At 38.2% G+C, this 19,061-nt stretch overlaps 2 protein-coding genes across 2 annotated transcripts; both read right to left on the bottom strand.

The window, feature by feature from the left end:
- Nucleotides 1-1,829: 1,829 nt before the first annotated feature.
- CALHM1 (calcium homeostasis modulator 1) lies at nt 1,830-10,815 on the bottom strand. Its single transcript, XM_026668672.2, has 2 exons — nt 9,977-10,815; nt 1,830-2,294 (listed from the first exon to the last, which is right to left on the bottom strand). Exons 1-2 carry the CDS (start codon nt 10,523-10,525, stop codon nt 1,830-1,832), a joined length of 1,014 nt encoding a protein of 337 aa, XP_026524457.1. The 5' UTR covers nt 10,526-10,815.
- Nucleotides 10,816-16,057: 5,242 nt separating this feature from the next.
- Nucleotides 16,058-18,575, bottom strand: CALHM3 (calcium homeostasis modulator 3). The gene is made up of 3 exons (XM_026668659.2): nt 18,154-18,575; nt 17,145-17,406; nt 16,058-16,564 (listed from the first exon to the last, which is right to left on the bottom strand). Exons 1-3 carry the CDS (start codon nt 18,438-18,440, stop codon nt 16,148-16,150), a joined length of 966 nt encoding a protein of 321 aa, XP_026524444.2. The 5' UTR covers nt 18,441-18,575; the 3' UTR covers nt 16,058-16,147.
- Nucleotides 18,576-19,061: the final 486 nt, after the last annotated feature.

Below are 19,061 nucleotides of genomic sequence, written 5' to 3'. Positions count from 1 at the left end.
AATTTAGTATGACACTTTAGTATTATGATCCGATTAGTAAGCAAAAGTTCTAAATGTGCAACAACAATATTCTTAATACCATATAGAATGTAATAAGAATGTTTATGCCAGGTTTTATATTTTTTCTTCCAATGCTTTAAACTGTGGTTGGGTTCTTAATGACTGATTGATATCAGCAAAACTCTTTTGATGATATTACTCAGAAAAAAGTGATTCCGTGTATTAAGCAAACCACTTAGAATAAATTTTAATACTTTAATTTGTGTTACTAAATAAACCATTAACTAAATAAACTTGGAGTACACTCTCATACTTTAATTTATTTTGCCTAATATACTTATTCTGCAAGTTAGCCTAAATGAGGTACCTTGATACAAAAATTGTTGACCAACAATGGAACATTTTGCCCAGTTAAAAGTCACAACAATGAGAATTTGGGTATATAGATAGATTTATGGCTTATTGCAAAGAACTGTGCTGAAAAGCATAGTATCTGTGTTTTTTTTCCTCGCCTGCATATTATCAGCTTATGGCGAGGTGCATGTTGATGGATGCTGAGTGTGCATTGAATGTTGAATGGACATGAATTCATCGAAACATTTCCTGTGTCTTTGAGCATTCTTGTAACCTGCTGAACCTGTATAAATGTTATTATGAAGATCACAACCTGTAGCAGTCCAGGAGAAAGGGGCATATACAGTTCAATACACTTCAACAAATGTGAGAAAAAAACTCCAGTCCCATGGGCCTACTACAGCTTCAACCACTATTTATCAGTGACATCTCTCTCAAAGCAAATTTCCCATCATCACATTGATCAAAAGTAGGTCTTTTGAAGCCCACTTGGAAAACTCTAGCTGCCCATAATGCGAAGGCGTCTGTGCTTACTGAGCAGGCTTTGTATTGTTACCTCACTAAACTGCTGGGAATGTTGCACATTTACTATGTGTTGTGGAGTGCAATTTAAGGTGCTGATTTAAATAAAACCTTAGATGGCGCTTAGATGGCACTATGCCTTTCCAGGGACACCTGTTGAAGATTCCCTCCTGTTATGTGATTTATTTCCTTTTTGATATATTACATTGTTTATGTACACTAGTGTTTGTACAGTATTAATTAAAATATTCTATTGTTTAGATAACTTGGAGTATAGGAAATAGAGAAAAGGAAAGGTATATTCTAACAGTACTAATTTAGCATATCGATATCATAAGTGTAAAATGATTTGACTTTTCATTCAAAATTAAATATAATGTTGAAATGAAGAAACTCCTGAAAATTATTTCAAAATGTTTATGACACAATGTAGGTTTGGTCTGGAGATGATTACTTGGTATTCAAGGCATTTCTTACTGGTTTATAGCGCCCTCTAGTGTCTTTGAAATATATTTCTGTATTTGCGTAATTTATGCCTACTCATGAAAATAAGGTAAGGATATGTTTTTGCTTTAAGAAATGGCTGACAGTATTAAATGGTAGTATTATTTACTCTGTGTTTCTCTTTTCAGATAAAATGTAAAAAATATATCAATTATATTACTCTGGTGTTCACTGGAAATTTAGTATACAGCCTTTCGGTAAATAAATAAATAAGAATTTTTGGGACCATATATAATAAGACCTGCTGCTGCTATAAATGTGAGAAAATAGTCTACTGCTTGTTTATTAATGTAAAAACATTTCCAATAAAAACTATAAACTGTCGGGAGGTGGGAGGATTTTTCCAGCTATGCATCTGGAAAAATGGCAAAATCTAGTCTATAAGAGGACGCATCCAGGACCTGTCTCCTGTAATGATTTTGTGTTCTTTGTCCTCAGACTGTCTGTTCTCACACTTTGCTGTAATAGGCTACATACTCCTTCCTTGATGGACAAGGCTGTGCAATTTCTCTTGTCCAACTGGTTCCATTTTGCATTGGCTCTGGATTGAGACACAAAGGGGGCTTACAGTTGTGCCAGTTCTTCAGGAGCTTATTCACGGTTCCTTGATCTACGATGCCCAGCAGTTGTTTCTTTTCTTCCTCTGAGTCTGACGGTGCCTTCTCAGGAATGTGCATATGTGTGTGGCCCCTGAAGGGATCGTTGTTCATGTTCTCAAAGAATTGCTGGACACAGACCTTGGCAAAACTCTTAGCATGTTTTGTACATGTTTCTTCAAAGAGCTTCCGCTCAATGTCAATGTAATGGGACCAATATTTGCTCTTCAAAAAGGCAGATTGAGTAAAGCAGGGGCGTATGGCTCGAGCAAGGAAAGCCAGCAGAGTTACTAGCAGCACAAAGACCCAGCCTGTTGCCTGCAAAGGGAAAGAACAGTCTTAATAATATTCTAAGCTATTAAGGTGGGTAAGCTAGGGGTATTTGTTGATTTTATCCATAATTCCAAAGCTATGTATTTTGTTTAGTTTCTATTTAGGGTCTTTCCTGTTTTACATATAACTACTTTACAAAAATGTCCTGGCAACATCATTTTTCTTCTGAGTCTCTAGGACATTGTCTTCATCTTATCATCAGTTTATGAGTGAAGTAGTCTGAAGCTAGTTTTTGCTGTACTGGTGTTAAAATAGGATTTTTATTTTAAGTGGACAATATCAATCTCAGTTGGAAGGTATATAAAATTATACTTTACCACCCATTAAACTGAGGTAAAGTCAAGGTATCAGTATTGGGTGAGATCAAAAAATGCTTTAGGCTGATGCAGGAATACACCCTCTCTCCCTCTAGCCCAAGCTCAGCCTATCTGCCGCTATTGTCATGTCATCTCTCAAAGAACTTGATATGACAGTGCTATATTAGTGGTTTATTAGAATTGCACAATAGGGGTTCAACAGTCAGTACTGTTGAACACTACTTAAATAAAAGCATTTATCAGTTTAGTGCAAAGTGACATAGTGATACAGTGGAATGATACCACAAACCTAATTGCCCAGAAAAATCTGGAATTTAGCCTAAAAGAGAACAAAGGAAGAGGAGACAAACCCTAAGTGCTACCTGTGGCTTGATTCCCTTTGTGACTCTGATGTGAATCTTTTTCCAATTGATTCAGCTTCAGTTAAATCAGAATGGACTATAGGAGGAGGAGTATAGGACAGCTGATAGACTGAATTGTATAGCCAGAACTACCCATCATGCCCCTGTCGGAGTCTGAATCCAAGGAGGAAGATGAACAGCTGACAGGGAGTGGGAGTGTGGCTCTGTTGGCTGTGGAGGAAACTGGGAAGGGCAAAGTCCAGCTGGGCAGAGCAGGAAAGAGGTAGAACAAAGGAGAGGGAATTCAGAGGAAGACCCAGGCCTACCCCCTCTTCATCCTAGGGCACGCAGGGAGGAACAGAGAAGAGAGCAACATGGGATGCGTGGCTTACAGGGGAGGAAAGGGCCCTGATTCCCTTCATTAGCTACACCTGGGAAGAATGTTTAAGAGACATGCAGGCTGCGTGCGGCAGCTGTTGGGAGCAAACGTGATTTTATCTTGTGTTGACTTTGTTTATCTGTGTCCCTGATATCTTCCCAACCATGTGAGTTTTGCTGTGCGTTCAAGTCTGGAATTCTTGCTCCTGCCCTGCCAAACTAATTATCTCAGTTTGGCTTGATAGAACTTAAAGTTACAATTTTTGTTGACCATGTTTTGGACTTGATTCTCTGCAGTTAAAGGCTGTTCCTGGGAGAGTTTTTTTTTCCAGCCAGAAGGTGGCCTGGACATTGGAGGCAAAGTTGGAGCTATTAAAGGGACTCTAATTGATTATCTGATTGTGTTGCCTTTGTGCCATGCCCTGGGTCATCACATTACCCCATTCCTGTGGCAGGTGGAATAATGTACAAACCAAACCAATTTGTGGTTTTATAGTGACAAACTTGATTGCTTTTGCATTCTAGATATCTTAGGTTGGTATTCATATGAAGGTAACAGCATGAAATTACACTAGAAGCTAGGTTTGTATCTCATGGTAATTTCATGCACAAAACAGTATCTCCATATAGTTGACCATACAATTGCAGAGATTCCTATTAAGACAAGACTTTTTTTAGGATAGGATGAAGTGGAATGAGTGTAGGGTGAAATGGGTTGGGGTGAAGGAAGAAGAGGGCAGCAAATGTTCTGTGTGTCTCCATGGTGATAACAGAATGGAGTATGTCTGCGAAAAGCCCACAGCATCATTAAGGACTCCTCCCATCCAGTCCATAAACTGTTTATCCTTCTTCTATCTGGGAAGAGGTTCAGGTGCCTGCAGTCCAAGACCAGCAGTCTAAGGAACAGCTTCTACCATACAGCAGTCTCCTTACTGAACTCCTCAACTCGTCTACCCTGCCAAACACACACTGATACTTCCCCTGATAATATACAATATATCTTGTATAAACTCTCTGTGCATTATACTTATATTCAATATGTTCATAAACACTCTGTATATATTCCTTCCATAGATATATATTCTGTATATTCATAGATATTCTGTATATCCATATATAGTTGTATATTTTGTATATCTGTATATACGAGGGCTATCCACAAAATAGATTACGTTTTTGTCTGTAGCAAGAAGGGGCGGAGCTAGCGTGGCCATCTTTGGTCTGTGCGTCCGCCGCTCAGTCTTCATCTAGTCGTGCTAGTGGGAGGTTCGTATCATTGCCCGTTATTTCACAGCAAACGTTTGAAATGTGTGCTGCAATTGAAAATCCCGCGAGTTGTGAGGTGCGATCAGTGATAAGGCTTTTGTTGGCAAAAAACCATAAACCGATTGAAATTTTAATTGAAAAATTGAAAAACTAAGAAAAGCAATTCAGAACAAGTGTAGAGGAAAGTTAAGCTCAAAAATTTTGTTTTTGCATGACAATGCCCGACCACACACAGCAAATTGCACTCGAGAAGTCCTGAATGCTTTCAAGTGGGAGATTTTCCTCATCCGCCCTACAGCCCTGATCTTGCACCAAGCGACTACCACTTGGCTTGGAACACAGCGCTTTGACGACGACGCGGAACTGCGGGCGGGCGTGACTGACTGGCTCAAATCTCAGGCGGCTGAATTTTATGACAATGGAATTACAAAGCTTGTTCACCTCTATGATAAGTGCCTCAATTTGTTCGGTGAATATGTTGAAAAGTAGTATTTAAGTGTCACTTTCAAGTGTATATAATAAATTTTTTTTCCTACACTTTGTTTTTTTTCTATCGCAAAACGTAATTGTGGATAGCCCTCGTATATATATTTATACTTCATTGCTGTTTTGCACTTCTGGTTCGATGCTAACTGCATTTCGTTTCCTGTGTTCATGTGCAATGACAATAAAGTTGAATCTAATCTAATCTATTTCCTTTCTAATTCTATAAAGATCTGCTGCAAAATACATTCAAGTCACATGAGCACACAGTATTCATTGTTTGGGAAAAGCAAAATAATTGATTTGATTAGTATGCAACATAAGAAGGCTTAAGGCCTTTAATGGCAGATTTTAAAAGTTGATAATGATAAAGGGTTGGCTCCCTGGAAAAAATTTGCATCTCATAAAAGATGCAGGAAATGAGTACTGACAACAAACAAATGGAATATGCTTGCACTGGCTATAAACTGGAATCACAGATTGTGTTAAACTTCTTTTGCATGAAACAGGGAAGGGTAAAGTAGGAGGCAACATTCATTCTTTTATTTGCTATGAAACATACATAAAATCATTAAATTGGGAATTAGATTGTGCTTTGTAGCATATACACATAGTTGAACACACAATCCATGTCTTATAATCCTCATTTGGTGCAAATATATCTTCATTTTATTATCACAAATCTAAGTAGATTACTATGAAGAAAATATGCACTATAATAAGAGTAATTAATAGCAATATCATGAGAAAAGAATCTTCATGAAACAGTTTATGATTGCTATAAAGCTAGATCTCAAAAAAGGTAAAGGCAGGGTGTTCCGCTTATCTCACTCAAGGCTTAAGTGTGGCTTGCCAGTTGATCCTTGGCTGTATATAATCTGGGAAAATGATGAAATAATTGAAACTCTGTAATTTAGATCTTGCCAGATGGCTTCTTCCACAACCACAGCCATAAACAGTCGCAAAGGTGCTTTCAAGAAGCTTCTTGATGAGAAGTGAAATGTCTTCAAAGAAAAAACAAGAAAGTCCAGTTGCATCCTGAAAAAGCACCTTTGGGACAACCATGAGCTGGATGACTGAGAATCTCTACAGATCATTATTCATAAACAGTGCTTTTACCCAGCTTTGCAGGGCTTATCTATACTCCTCCTCTTCTGTTATTTAAGCTGGCCCAAGCCGCTGTTGATCACTAGAGGAGTACTAAAAACATTTTCAAGATGGCTGCGCACATGGTTGCTGTGACGAACCGCTCCTTCTTTCAGTGTATGGTGTATATCAGGGGTTCACTGGTGTATATGATTCTGTGTGTGTTTTGGATCTTTTCCTTGATTGAATCCTGTGGGGCAAGGAGCATCTATAGTCAGCAAGCCTTGTTACAAATTGGACTGAAATGTGAAAAGGCTATTATGGATGATTTTATACATTCTCATAATATATCGAAGGAGGCAGCTAGGCCTCTGCGGGAGCCATGGATCACTATCCTTGTAGGAAGGAGGAAGAGGCGGAGAAAGAAGAACAGGAAGAGGAAGAGAGGATGCCATGCTGGGGTTTTCTTTAGGCTGAATAAGTTTCCACACAAGCCTTCAATTCCAAGTATATTTCTTACCAATGCAAGATCTCTGACTACAAAATGGATGAATTAAGGCTACAGATTGCAAAGACTAAATTAATCAAGAACTGCTGAGTTTTGCTAATCACAGAAACTTGGCTTCATTCACTCATTCCAGATGCAGCTGTTGAGCTGGAAGGCTACATAGCTCACGGGCAGGACAGGAGTAGAGATTCTGGCAAGATCAAAGGGGGAGGTTTAAGCCTTTATGTGAACAAAATCTGGTGTATCAATACAAAGACTGTAGACAGCCACTGCTCCATGGATCTGGAGTATATGACACTTAAATGTAGACCCATATATATTCCACGGGAATTTAGCATGGTTTTGATTACTGCAGTCTATATCCCACCTGATGCCAATATTACCATAGCTTTGGGATTCTTGTATAACATTGTATCCTAATGCTGTGCATATCATAGCAGGGGACTTTAATCAAGCTGATTTAATTGAAGTGCTCCCTAAATTCTATCAGCATGTTAAGTGTGCTACTAGAGGAGCAAACATATTGGACAAAGTATATACCAACATTAAACATGGCTATAAGGTTATAACAATTACCACATTTGGGACAATCAGACCATATGTCACTGTTTTTAGCACCAGCTTACATCCCTCTTAGGAGATGGGCTCTGCCTATAATAAAGACAGTGAAATCTTGGCCAGAAGATGCTTCCCAACAACTTCAGGATTGTTTTGAGAACACAAATTGGGACATCTTTTACCACCCTGACCTAGAGGTGCACACTGCAACTGTTCTGTGCTATATCAAACACTGCAGAGATACTATCACTGTGGATAAACATATTAGGATCTATCCCAATCAGAAACCCTGGATAACCAAGGAAGTCCAGCGCCTTGCATGACAGGACCAAGGTCTTTAGGTCCAGTGATGGGGCAAGATACAGTGTTGCCAGAGCTAATCTGAAGAAAAGTATTTGGAAAGCCAAGACTGATTATAAGAGGAAGATTGAGGATAATTTTTATAGCAATAACATGAGGCAGGTGTGGTGAGGGATTCAACAAATTACAAACCATCAACCAACCAATGTCATCCCTGCTGAGGGGAATTCATTGGTAGAGGAACTGAATCATTTCTTTGCTTGCTTTGAAGTGGAGACATCAGAGACAGATAAAACACAATTACCAGCCAATTGTAGCCCCCACCTCATTATGGAGGAACAGGAGCTGAGGAGCATTCTGAGGGCTGTGGACCCTAGAAAGGCTGCTGGTCCTGATGGTATCTCTGGCTGAGTGCTTAAAGACTGTGCTTATCAGTTGGCTGGAGTCTTTACCAGGATCTTCAATCGGTCTTTATCCCAGTCCACTATTCCATCTTGTCTGAAGGTTTCCACCATTGTTCCGCTGCCAAAGAAGTTCCCTATCAATAACTTCAGTGATTACAGACCAGTGGCACTCACTCCTATCATCATGAAGTGCTTTGAGAAATTGGTCTGCTGGCACATCATTTCTGGTCTTCCATATACATTTGATAAACACCAGTTTGCATACAGAAAAAATAGATCTACAGAGGATGCTATAGCCATCACTCTTCACACTGCTCTGACTCATCTAGAACAGCGGAAGGGCTATGTGAGGATGCTTTTTGTGGATTTTAGTTCTGCGTTTAACACAGTTCTTCCACATAGACTAGTGTCTAAACTTCTGGACCTTGGGCTTTCTAATTCAATATGCCTTTGGATTATGGATTTGCTGTCTGGCCACTCACAGAGGGTCAGATTAGGTAATCATACCTCTTCAGCCCTTATTCTTAACACTGGTACACCACAGGGTTGCGTGTTGAGTCCCTTACTCTATACTCTTTATGTGCATGACTGCATTCCCACTCACGTTAATAATACTATTGCTAAATTTGCAGATGATACAACAGTGGTGGGACTTATCTCTGGGGTGGGGGATGAGTCTGCCTACTGAGATGAGGTGGACTGGTTGCTTTCATGGTGTGGAGACAATAACTTGGTCCTCAACACCAAAAAGACCAAGGAGCTTATAGTGGACTGACTATAGAAGGAACAGATCAAGACATCCAACCCTTGCTTATCAATGGAGACCGAGTGGAGCAAGTGGCCAGTTTTAAGTTTCTGGGTGTTACCAGAAAAGAGGACCTGACCTGGGGTGCCCACATTGCAGCACTGGCCAAAAGAGCCCAGCAGAGATTATATTACCTGAGACTTCTCAGAAAACAACAACTGAATGAGAAACTGCTGGTGACCTTCTACTGCTGCACCATAGAGAAGTATCTTAACTTACTGCACCTCTGTATGGTTTGCCAATTGCACAGTGGCAGATAGGACAGCGCTCCAGAGGGTTAACATCATTGCCTAGAGGATCATTGGTTGCCATCTCCCCTCTTTGGAAGAGTTTTATAGCTCCTGCTGCCTTAAGAAAGTTCAAGACATTCTCAAAGATCCATCTCATCCTGGGAAGTCTTTTTTTGAACTATTACCATCTGGCAGACGGTACAGAATAATAAAAACAAGGACAAATAGGCTGAAAAACAGCTTCTATCCCAGGGCAGTAGCTCTTTTGAATTCTGCTGTATAGTGCAGTGTTGGTGCAGTGTCAGGGGTTTTCAATTCAATGTGTGAAGGGTGAAGGATGTGTGTTTGTGTTTATTTTCATGGTCATGTTCATGATGTGCACTGAAGATGGTGTTTGACTTCTTTGTACAAGGTGCAATGACAATAAAGTACACTAAACTAAAAAGGGCAGCCAGCCAATGCCTCAACTCCTCCTTGTCCATCCTTCAGCAACATTTATTATCCCAGGTTGAGAGGAAAAAATAGCAATGGTCACAGAGCGAGGAATCAGTACAGTTATTTTTTATTATACAAATGGGATGGCTATAAGCTTAATGGTGCCTTGCCCTCTGATGGGGGAGGACAAGCCCAACAGCTGAGTTTCTACCTATGAAAAAGTCCTTCCTATTGGTCATCTCAGTTTCCAGCCCTTTGATTCCTCATCATGGCAATGGGAGATATGTCAATTTAAAGTCAGTGCTTCCATATGTGGAAGCATGCCTTATAAGTGATTTCTGAGGCTGTAGATAGCTATGTCTAACTTTCTTCTAAGCCTTTGGACTCAAACACAACAACACTTTCCATAGCAGCCTTCTCTAAACTTGTTTCTCTAGCCTTTCAACCCTCATAATAGGTCTGGGGCTTTTAGAAATCAAAGGCCAACACAGTATGAAGGTACAGACTGGGAAAAGCTAATTTGAACCAGTTCCTATATTCATTATTGTTTGCTTACCTGTGAAATGCAGCGTAGATACCTGGTTGCCACCTCTCTGGCTATCAGTTCTTGACTACTGTAAATATCATCGCAAGGAATCTGGGCTAAAATCTTCCTGATCTCCTTCTCAGGAAGATGTCTATAACTGCTGTTTCCAAGTTCATGAATGGGAACAGAGGTACTGAATGCACAGATAAAACATTCCCCATGCAACAGTGTGACTGAGATCCAAATTACAGGAGCAATTATAGCCCGCTGAACCATGGAACAGAACATGTAACGCAAGACAGCTGGGTCCTTCTGTCGTTTCCCTATGGGCCTTTTCCATTCTTCAGCCAACATGGAAACATTGTTATTCATCACAAAACCAAACAGGAACAAGACTAAGGGAGGCACAAAGAGGATACCCATCCCATAAGCCAGATTGTAACCAGGTAGACATGGGCACTTGAAATCAAAGGCCACATAGATCTGTGCACTCAGGAGAGCCATAATGCCACATATGCCATTCATAAATGATTCCTGGTTGGACTGGAGGAACTGGAATATCATTCGGAATTTATCCATCTTCTTTGTTGCTTTATGAGCACTCTCTTGTAGAAATATCAAAGGGGTCCCTCAATTTTCCAGAAGTTACAAAGAAAATGACAATAAACAGTGTAACATCCAACTTTTTGCTTCTCTGGCAATTTTTTCATTATTCAGAAAATATGTCTCTCCAGTTCTGTATTGCTGTCTACAAAAAGTTACTTTACCTTTCACCTCTGTTCTTCCCGGGACTTGGACTGTAGGGCATTACCAGTTCTGAACCATCTTAGTTAAGTCTTGGCTTAATGACAAGGAAGGTTTCTTCTATGTTTCCCTCCCTCCTTGTCCTTTTAGTAGTCTGGTGCTTCTTTCTGGAGAAAGCAGATGTGATTCTGTTTCAAGCACTTCATTTGTAACAGGAACGGCATCTCTCTGATTTTGGTGAAGATGTTTACAAGAAGGGCTCCTCCTACACACCCCTAAAAAAAAAAACAGGATGCTCCACCTGCAGAAAGAAAGAAGAGAGCCTATGCAAAACGATGGTGGGATGGGATCCATTCTGCATAAAAAGATTCCTAGGCAACAGAAATATTATTCAGTGGTTTTCTCTCTTCTTTCAGTACTGTTTTGAAATTGAAAAATCAACCTCTGCCTGGTAGGGGAACAGGGTAGGGTGGTATTTATGGTTCATGAAAAAAGGAGAAAATGTACACCTTTTTTTCCTAAAAATAGCTGTCAATAAATCAGTTCTAGTACTTACTGAGTGGAGACCAAAACAACAACAAAAACCCCAACTGCCTCAAACAAAGCCAAAGAATATGCGTGTGGCTCTGAAGTGCCTGGCACGCCACTATTGCCTTAAAAGAACTCACCAGGGCCAACATTATCCTTAGGCAGAACTAGGATTCCGTACTGGGCTTGGGGAATCACAGAGCTATGTGACGTTCAGCCTTCCCGACGGCCACTGGGCTACTTTGCTGGTTTCTCTTTGAGCCTTTCTCCACTGCTGAAGTGAAGCCTAATGTGCCAGTCTTTGAACTGTTAGAAAACTGCATCACATGACATTGGCTACTTCTGCTTCCACTATAATCACTCTCTGCTCCTAAATGATGGCGTCCATAGAATCATAGGGCTAGAAAGGACCTCGGCGGTCTTCTGCTACATGGTATATTGAGAAAAGGGATTAGTCAATTTCCTTCCTTTCCCTTCCTTTTCCTCCAAACAGTCACCAATCACTTCCCTTAATGTGGGAGATGGGGGGGGGGCTTAGGGTAGAGATGATTTCTCACACATGATGGCATCACATAATAGAACTTCAACAGGACTAACAGTTCAAATAAATAGCTCAATACACAATACATTAACAAATATAAGGAACCTAACTTACGTTTAGCTCCATGATTTTCTTCTGAAACTCCAATCCTTCTCCACGTTAAGGTGCATATCTTACCTGTTAGAAACCAGGCTAAGTAACTAGATACCCTGTCATTATGGAAGACAAAATAAGGTCCCCTTCCCTTTAAAAGTTCATTTAATAGAAAGGGAAACCTTCCAGCTCCTGTTTGCTTACCTGGACTTCAGTTTCCTAGTATCTGGTCTGGAATGCTGCTACTGAAGTATTAATACTACATTTAGAGGAACAATAATTTGTTAAGTCTAACAATAGCAGTGTCCCTATCAGAAACCATCTCAGTATATTTCCACTTTTTAAAAAAAATATTCCACAATGTAAGAATGTAAAAATACCCTTTAGGGAAATGAGTATGAAAATACAATTGATCTCCACACAGCTTGTTCATCCTCAGCTTACTTTAGGAAATAGCCAATTTGATTAAAGCTCTTAGTAAATATGGAAATTGAGGTTGATAATTTTTGTATTCAGTATGTGAATGTAATTAAATTAGAACAATCCCAGGATGTATAGTAAGTTATTGAGTGGAATAGATTGGGATAGCTGTAGATAAAAATGCTTTCATTCCTTGCTGACCTACTAAGAAGATATGATGAACCTGGTCCCGAGAAAAAGTGTGTGTTTGATTCAGGCCCTTTAAAGCAAGTTTTAAAAATATGTGTAGCTTGTTTAAGTTCTTTTAATTCTGAATATATGTGTACTAAATGATGGAAGAATATGTACCCTAGTTGGCAACAAGATGAATAATGCAAAATCTGTTCTGACAATAGTCAAAAAATAAATACAGGCATCCCTGTATTTTAGCTAAATTTGCACATTATGCAAAGCTGTAATAGCTGTAGGTTTAGTTGTGGTTTACTGACTAAAGTTAAACGTCATAATAAACCATAACCTGGATAGTTGCCAAGAGCTAAGTTTCTATCCTCTGCCCTTCCTAATGAATGTCAAGAATAATAGAGCTACATATCTAGATTCCAACAATCCTGATGACTAGTAGATGGCTGCAAAATTATATGGAAAACCTTCATGTGCAAGTGACAATTATTCAAGGTGCAATGGATCAAACTGTGGAAGAATGAGAATGATCTTTCATCTCCATTTCAAAGGCCATTAAGCCAGTGCTGTCTAAAGACATTTCCACGGTCATGTGGCCAATTACTTACCCAGTGAAATGGTTACTATTTATCTACTTGCATTTGCATGTTTTAGAACTGCTAGGTGGCAGGAGCTAGTGCAAGGACAAGAGGTCGCCCTGTTGCAAGACGTTTGGGTCACAAATCTGGGTTGCTGGTTTTCTAGCTGACAAGCCCAGTGTCTTAACTGCTTAGCCATCGTGCCACCCTTCACAACCATGGTGGAGACTTTTAAAGAATGTTAACTTTGCATATCTCACTTTCTAATCACTTTGGGAAAACTGCTCATTAACTATTTCTAAGCTATTAATTAAGATTCAGAATTAAAATTTTGAATGGGCTGATTGAGTTTGCCTAATCCTGAATGAAATAAAAATTTAACCATACGTTTAAGAATTTAAAGTATCTGAAATAAACAGCAAAAAGCTAAATAAGGTTTGGATCCTAGAAAGACAAAACAGACTAAGGATACAGATAAATTTGGAAGATTGAAATTTTTACAATAATATTTTGGAATGATTATAACAGTTATTGATAAATAAATAAAGATATTTTATTACTTTTGACTACCCTTTATAGATTTTCTGCTGACACCAGGACCGAGTAAGTGATGTTTTATGGATTTGTTTATAGATTAGAGATGGGACATAGAATGAAGGGATAAATGTTTGTTCCTTTAGAGAAAGTGAAGTTATTAAATTTATTTATACTTGGGATGAACAATTTTCTTCTTTATATATTTCTGTTTCTTTAATATTATTAATTTTCTTTCTTTTCTTTTCTTTTCTTTCTTTTCTTCTTTATATATTTCTGTTTCTTTAATATTATTAATTTTCTTTCTTTTTCCTTGTACTTTTTTACTCTTTTTCTCTTTTCTGTTCTTTTCTGTTTGGTTTGTATTCAATCTCATTATTATTATAAAAATTCTTAACAAAAACAAACTTGGGGATGTTGAGGCTGGAATAAGAATCCTTTTGACTTTTGATCATGTGCAATGATACACTTATTTTTATACCGTTGTCAGAGTTGCCATACACACAAATACACAAAGAGAAGGTTTATCTCTTCTCAGAAATGCATTCTCTCCTTGTAATCTTGTTTCTGTAGTTTCTAATATCACTGCCTCACCTATCTTATGACTTACTGATATTAGGAATCCAAATACAGCATGTATTTTCTGCTGCAGTGAATGTTAGTGGGACGCATGAATAAAAAAGTTGAATTTGTAAACTTTACAGTGATACCTTGGTAGTCATTGTTAATTGGTTCCGAAAAGTGTAATGAGTACCAAACAAAATTTTCCCATAAGAAATAATGTAGTGAGTCATAAGGCAGCCGACAGTGACAAGTTCTATTTAGCTTGTGGGTTGAGTACCAAACAAACAATGAGTACTGGGACAAAATGTCAGTGTCAAAATGCATTGTACCCAATTTGACGAGTTTCAAAGCAGCTAAGTACCAAGGTATCACTATACTTGGTTCAGACCTTAAAAATGTAAAGCAATAGAACCTCTTTTTCAAACAGTACCTTTTAGTGAAGCAGAATAGTTCAGGACAGATTCAAGTAACACAATATATGCAGTCTTTACAACAGAAAATGCTAGGTGTATATTTATTTATTTGGTGCCAAGCAATATGGAAATAGGCTGGCAATTAGACCTATACCTTCATAATTCCTGCATTGACATTGAATTAATTATGGACAGAATCAGTTCAATCAAGCCAGAAGGATCTGTCTTCCCTGTGAGAAATATTACATCCCATTTCTTTTCCTTTCTGTTCCAAAGTTGGACAGTCTTTATTTTTGAGAACATTAGTCAAACAGCACCATCTAAATAAATGGCACTTTGCTACTATGAGCAGCCTGCTAAGCCAATTGGCTTATTAACTAAAAGAGACTCAGAAACATAATGATCACATAGATAAACAGAGGAAATAAATACACAGATTAGTTCAGCAAAAATACAGCAATTTAATACTAATCAAATAACCAAAAATACAAATTAAAGATAACTAAAAAATAAGCATGTTATTACAAAACAATTTTCTATTAACAGCATAAAGCAACCTTACAATTTAGCAGCCTCTATCAGTTATTATAAGGTCCTAGGTTGCCCACTTCAGCTAAAGTTATACATGATTCTCTTACCTTTCACTCTAGTTTAAACGAGAAATGATTCTTTAAAGTAAAAGATAAACAAAATTAATATGTAGATATTCCTATATAGCAATAGCACTTAGATTTATTTACTGCTTCACAGCCCTCTCTAAGCAGTTTACAGAATCTAAGAATATTGCTCCCAACAATCTGGCTCCTCATTTTACCAACCTCAGAAGAATGGAAGGCTGAGTCAACCTTGAGCCAGTGAGGATCAAACCCCTGACAGTCAGCACAATTAGCCTGCAATACTGCATTCTAATCATTGCACCACCACAGCTTATCTCAAAAGATTTGTTTCTTTTTTATTGCATGCTTTCATTATTCATTAACAATTGTTATTCAATTACAGTTGTTTTTCTAATAACAAAATTTGCTTGCTTTATCTCTTTCTGTTGGATAAGACTGTCAATTGAAACAAACAAACAGATTCTGTCCTGTGCCTTTACAAGCAATTCTATCACATCACTATAATCTGGTTCATCAACCAGAATTAAAAGATGCTTACTTCAAGAGTCTTTTAATTCTGGTATCATTCACCATGGTTGGTTGGGTTCCTGCATTGCACTAAGCCATTTGATTTTGTCCATTATTCGATTATTGTTTAGGACAGAGGTTAAACCCAGATAGTTGGGATGCAGTATACTATGATTTTAAAAGTCGTGCCTCTCAATTATGTGTAAGCCAGTCTTGTCTGAGGAACAATAAACTCTGAACCATTTTGTGTTCTATCTAATGATCTATGGACAATGTAGAAACAAAAGTGGTAAATTTGATAAAATAAATTCAATTCTTTAAATAATTCCAGTTGCATTTTGGAAAAGTTCGGCTGCTTAATCTTGCAGATCAAGGCAGTAGACCCCCTATTGCTATGGGGAGCCAAGTGACAATTTTCTAAATGTGAGAAGTCCCTGTTTCCACTTTCTTTTAAACATCTGTTTGGCTGGGGATGGAACCTGTTAATTGCACTGCCGGTCCAAAGAAAAGGTATTGTCTCTTTGCCTGTAGGCTTGGCTCACATCCAGTGGAGGTTTCCTATTGTACCAGGACAGAAGAAATTTGCTTATTTGCTCCTGGCTAGTGATGCCCCTCAAATGATTGTTTTCCTTTGCTTTTGCTCCCTTTTCTTCTGTGTAGGCATTAAACCGCCTGAGTTTGATTTCTGTCTGCATGCTATCAAAGAAATGAAGGATACACTTGTGTGCAAAGTCCCGTGTTTGTTCGCAACAGGTCTCTTCAAATATTTTTTGTTCAAGGTCAATGTAATTGCTCCAGTAGCGGGTTTGCAAAAAGGCGGCACGATTGAAGCAGGGCTGGAGAGAACGAGCAAGGAAGGCCATCACGATCAGGATTAAAAGAAGACTCCAACCAAAAACCTGGAAGAAAATGACAAACTGATTACAGCAAGAAGGTGAAACCCAACCCTAGGTCTACATCCTCATGCAACTTCAAGTTTCACACCAGTTCCTAGGGTCAATGAATCCATACCATAATAACCTAACTTTGTTTGCATCAATCTTGAGGAGAAAGTGCTTTTTGGTCAGGAAGAAATCCTGGCAAAAAAAGGAAAAAGGGAGGTGCAGAGTAGAAGCGAGATGCTATAATATAAATATAGAACATCCTTCTGAACTTGATGAAATTGCAATGAGTTACAACTATTAGAATATCCAGGTTTCCAGTAGGAAATCTAGGAGTTGTAATTCCAGCATATTTGGAAAATCTGGTGCAGTGAATGGAGACAATTGAGTTTGACTCTTTTGAAAACTTAATTTTAGGCATATTTTTATTTATAAACTGGAGTAAGTAACTTATTCCAAGGTATTTTATACAGCTTTCTTTTTAATCCCCATTCAGCAGGAAGGAATGACAGGATTTGTGGCCCAATGTATTTATTGGGTGCTGGATTGGAAGAGCATTTCTCACAGGACCCAATGCCAATAGATGGCCATTACTTACTTGTGAACAGCATTTGAGATACCTGGACACTGCCTTGCGGGAAGTGTTATTCCTCATCAACTCATCATGTTTGCATGGGATTTTGGCAAGAAAGTGTTGCAAGGCATCATAGGAGGTGATGTTGGCAGCAAAATCTGGAAATTTCTCAGGATCAATGGAACTGCTGAAGGCACAGACAAAACATTTCCCATCAAGGAGGGCGACTAGGATCCAAACAGTGGGTGCTATCATAGCCCGTTGCATAACAGAAGAACACATGTACCTGTGCATTGGACAGACAGGAACAGATTTGTCTGTGATATCATAAACTGAAGAGAACATAGGGGCCTTCACAAGAAAAGTGATAGAGGGTTATCATTAAGAAAGGAATGAAATGCAAGTTAACAGTGAATATGTTGATTATGCCATTAGTTTTGTCTGCATAGAGCTACTTTGTTATATATATTTTGGTGCAATGCTGCTATAAAAAATTATCAAATTATCCCCTTAGAAATTGGAAATATGTAACGGAAATAAACAAGAAGGCATACAGAGTCCAAACAGAAGAAAAAACAAATAGAAATGATAAATTATAGAATATTCTATTTATTTGGCATAGCATATTTTAGAGAAGAAAGAATTTCCAGAAGAATTATAAAATAATGGTTTACCCAAATATTATTTTACAGATTAGTACAGTATATAAATATGTTGCTGTTTAAATGAATGTCAAAGAAGGAGTTTATCTATACAAAAAAATAAGGCAAAGTAAAATTCTTAAATCCTTCCTTTTTCAGCCCTGATCTAAAACATCCCTGCCAAATATGTTTAATTTTAAAAAACATAAGAAATTTTATTTCTTAAAGTACCAGAAAAACCATGGAACCAGAAAATTAAAGTACCAGAAAAACCATGGGAGAAAAAGAAGAAGGTGCTGTAAATTAAATTATCTAAGTACTTTGCATTTTTAAAACAAACACATTATTTAAATAATTGGATTCTTGTAATAAAAATCATTGGAATCTCCCACCTGATAATGGATGGATTCTTCCTTCTATCTCCAGTTGGTCTCCTCCACTCCGCAAGCATCATAACAAATTGCCTGTTGATAATGATCCCACAGAGAAAAAGTGCTACTGGTGGGATAAACATTATTCCCAAGCCATATGCCATGTTGTATTTAACAAGGCAAGGGCAATTGAAATCAAAGATGGTGTAAATCTTCACACTTGCCAATGCTAATAGCCCACAGATCCCATTTGTCACTGATTCTGAATTAGACTGGAAGTACTGGAAGACCATCTGGAATCGATCCATGCTGTTAAAAAAAACCTTGAGGTTTTTTTTTTGCCTGAAGGACTGAAATAATGTCAAAGGATTTCAACACCGGCAAGTTCTGTTTTCCTAACAGTCCTCTTCAGCACTGTTTAGGAAAGTTCTGCAAGCTCTTAAGTCAGTAGGACAATGGAAAGGAAAAAACAGTAGAGTAGTCAGATTTTCACAGATGTCCTTTTTGGTGGTCCTGAGATCTCATTCTCATTAATATGACATTTTGTTGTGACCTTCTTGCCTTTGTGTTTAGAAGCCTTCTTAATCACTACTCATCAGTGAAGTTGTTTATCTGTGTGTTGTTGGTTCATTAAAAAGACTTCTCTCCACTATCTCCATTTAAAGAAAAGGGAGAAAAATTACAGAATTCTTCTGTATGCCAACAAGCTGCACCTGCAGTATAATGCAGGATTTCCTATCAATTGCAGGATTTATAGCTGGTGCACTTTAAAGAGTGTTTAAATTATCAGAGCTCTTCCTTATTTCCTTTTTCGCAAAGGTCCCTGTGCTCAATGAGGAAGCAGGATAATCAAATGAGAGAGTTTGTTTACAAGTCTCCTCCCTGTTTTTCTCAGAGAAGGTGCTGGAGGGTTTCTGCAGCATCAACAC

This window comes from Notechis scutatus, chromosome 4 (genome assembly GCF_049901735.1).
Source record: "Notechis scutatus isolate UNSWTSFEM ecotype Mainland chromosome 4, rNotScu1.2, whole genome shotgun sequence".
Taxonomy (NCBI): Eukaryota; Metazoa; Chordata; class Lepidosauria; order Squamata; family Elapidae; genus Notechis; species Notechis scutatus.
The sequence above is the reverse complement of the archived record's forward strand: the minus strand, read 5'-3'. Positions and strand labels throughout refer to the sequence as shown.